Source organism: Aplysia californica, unplaced genomic scaffold, assembly GCF_000002075.1.
Source record: "Aplysia californica isolate F4 #8 unplaced genomic scaffold, AplCal3.0 scaffold00094, whole genome shotgun sequence".
Taxonomy (NCBI): domain Eukaryota; kingdom Metazoa; phylum Mollusca; class Gastropoda; order Aplysiida; family Aplysiidae; genus Aplysia; species Aplysia californica.
Genome location: NW_004797364.1, coordinates 1,506,493 through 1,508,640, shown reverse-complemented (window position 1 = coordinate 1,508,640; position 2,148 = coordinate 1,506,493). Strand labels below are relative to the sequence as shown.

The 2,148-nt window shown below is 36.0% G+C and overlaps 1 protein-coding gene across 1 annotated transcript in view; it reads left to right on the top strand.

The window, feature by feature from the left end:
* LOC101846275 (aspartate--tRNA ligase, cytoplasmic) overlaps positions 1 to 1,786 on the top strand; it is a 20,004-nt gene extending 18,218 nt beyond the window's left edge. The window contains exon 15 of the mRNA XM_005095060.3: positions 608 to 1,786. Within this exon, the coding sequence (XP_005095117.1) occupies positions 608 to 699 (92 nt within the window). The 3' untranslated portion in view covers positions 700 to 1,786. The remainder of the gene's footprint in view (positions 1 to 607) is intronic.
* Positions 1,787 to 2,148: the final 362 nt, after the last annotated feature.

Genomic DNA, 2,148 nt, shown 5'->3' with positions numbered 1-2,148 from the left:
GTGGTTCTTAAATTTGAAATGTTTTGAGAATTCCTAGGCATTCCACCTGCATTGCTCAGTGCTTCCGGTGACAGATTTTTAAATATGAAGCTTGTGCCTCTTAGATGACTTCACTGTATTGAACAGGCCATCAAAATTGTAGTGAGTGTATGGTTGTGGCTTTTGAGGATTCAGCCTTCCCTCTGTTTTAGAAGGCGAGCTCTTTGTTTACTGATTTGGTCATCAGTAGCAAACTGCACCTGCTACCCATGTGGTGAGCACTTTTTATTCGTGGCATTGTTGCTATCTTTGATATTTGCAAGATTTTTTTTTTAACAACTGGTAAAGAACACTGATAATATGTGTGATTGACGTAACTAAAAGATGGTGATTTTAACATCTGTCGTAAGGCCATTTTCATCCTTTTGGCAAACAAATCAAGGCTACATGTTGTTGTTATTAACTCAACAGCTTTTGAGTTTGGGCCATTGCTGGTCAGCACATCACCATATTGAAATCCATACTTTTAGTATGATAGTGGTGTATTTGGAACTGAACTAAATGTATATGTTTTCGAAAGTAAATGAAAACATAAGCGTTTGTTTAAAAACAATAATTTTTTCATCAGGTCTTGAGCGAGTGACCATGCTGTATCTAGGACTTGACAACATCCGCAAGACGTCGCTCTTCCCCCGTGACCCCAAACGTCTGACACCGTAGAAGTTTTCCAACAGACTGCTACACACATGAGAAACATGCCACAAGAATCCAACTTTCTGTTGTCTCCATGAGACCCAGCTATTAATCTTTTGCTGCTTTTGTTTGCTCTGCGGTATCTTTATTCTGTCCTCTCTCAAACCTCTTAATACTTGTAAATTTATGCTGGTTGGATCTTTCATGTTTCGTGTAAAAATTGAAAGAAAAGGAAGTCATAGGGGCAAATATTAGCAAACAACCCATATAGGGCTAATGTGTTTTCTTTTGTTGCCTCTGTTCGAATCATTCTCAAACTCGGACTTCTCTGACACTATTGATTCTATTCCTGCTTGTAGACACATGTTAAAAAATTGTGCCTTTGAGGCTGCTTCTTGCTCTTCCTCAATCAATGGTTCAAATAATTCTGATTTTATATTTCAGACAATCATTCAAACCTAAGTTTGACACTTATTGAAATTGTTTTTTCATTTCAATAAAACACAACTTGAAAATGATAAAGAAAGAAAATTGTAAGCATATACTTTGAAAAGTAATTCGACAATAATGTGAGAGAAGAAACTCTTGTACAATTTTTGCCATTTCTGTCTAGACTGACTTGTTCTATGTGCGTTAGCGTATGCACTCACAAATACACAATTTGCTGTCCTCTGTTCCTTTCCTTATACGGTATTAATCTTTGTCAGATCCAAAGTTTGTTATATTGCAATATTTAATCATTGCCTCAATAGTTTTGAAGTGGATTTGTGGAATGAGGGAGTTTTCCATTTATAGGTTTTAAAAATCGGTCTTTATCATATTTAGCTTTTTATGTACTTATTTTTGTGAATACAAGAACTGTATGTTTGATTCTGTGTATGTTCTTGATGACATGTTGGTCATGGGGAATTAAGTGCACATGGGACTCGGTATGATTGTGATGCTTATTATTTATTCACATTTATTTTCTTTTGAACTTGGTAATGCAAATGTAACCTATTGATCTTGTGAATGTAGTGAATGTTGCAGATGATAGTAAATGATAGATTCTTTGTTATATCCTTTGTGTTGAAAATACAATAAAACTTGCCATGTTATTGACTCTCTGAATTAAGAGATTTTCGTTGATCCATTTTGTGTTTCTTTTAATTTACAACCTCAGGGGCGGGGCAATATGATCCATGATCTCCACTGATATCACTCGTTATGGTCGTGTAGACAGTCAATGGGAAGAAAGAAGGAAACAGTGTGTTTTGACTTCCTGGGTTAGCACATACAAATATTGTTGGAACATAAGTGAGATAAATCGTGGGTAGATCTTGTAAGACACGATTGTGCAAAACATTTTTAAGTTGCTGTTTAGAGAATGTTTATTTAGGGCTTGACTGAGCCACCTGTGTTGGTATTTCATTTGAAAAGGGAGCATTTTGTCTTTTTGTTGACATTCTTTTGCCTCTGTGCCAGTTGCGCCTCCCC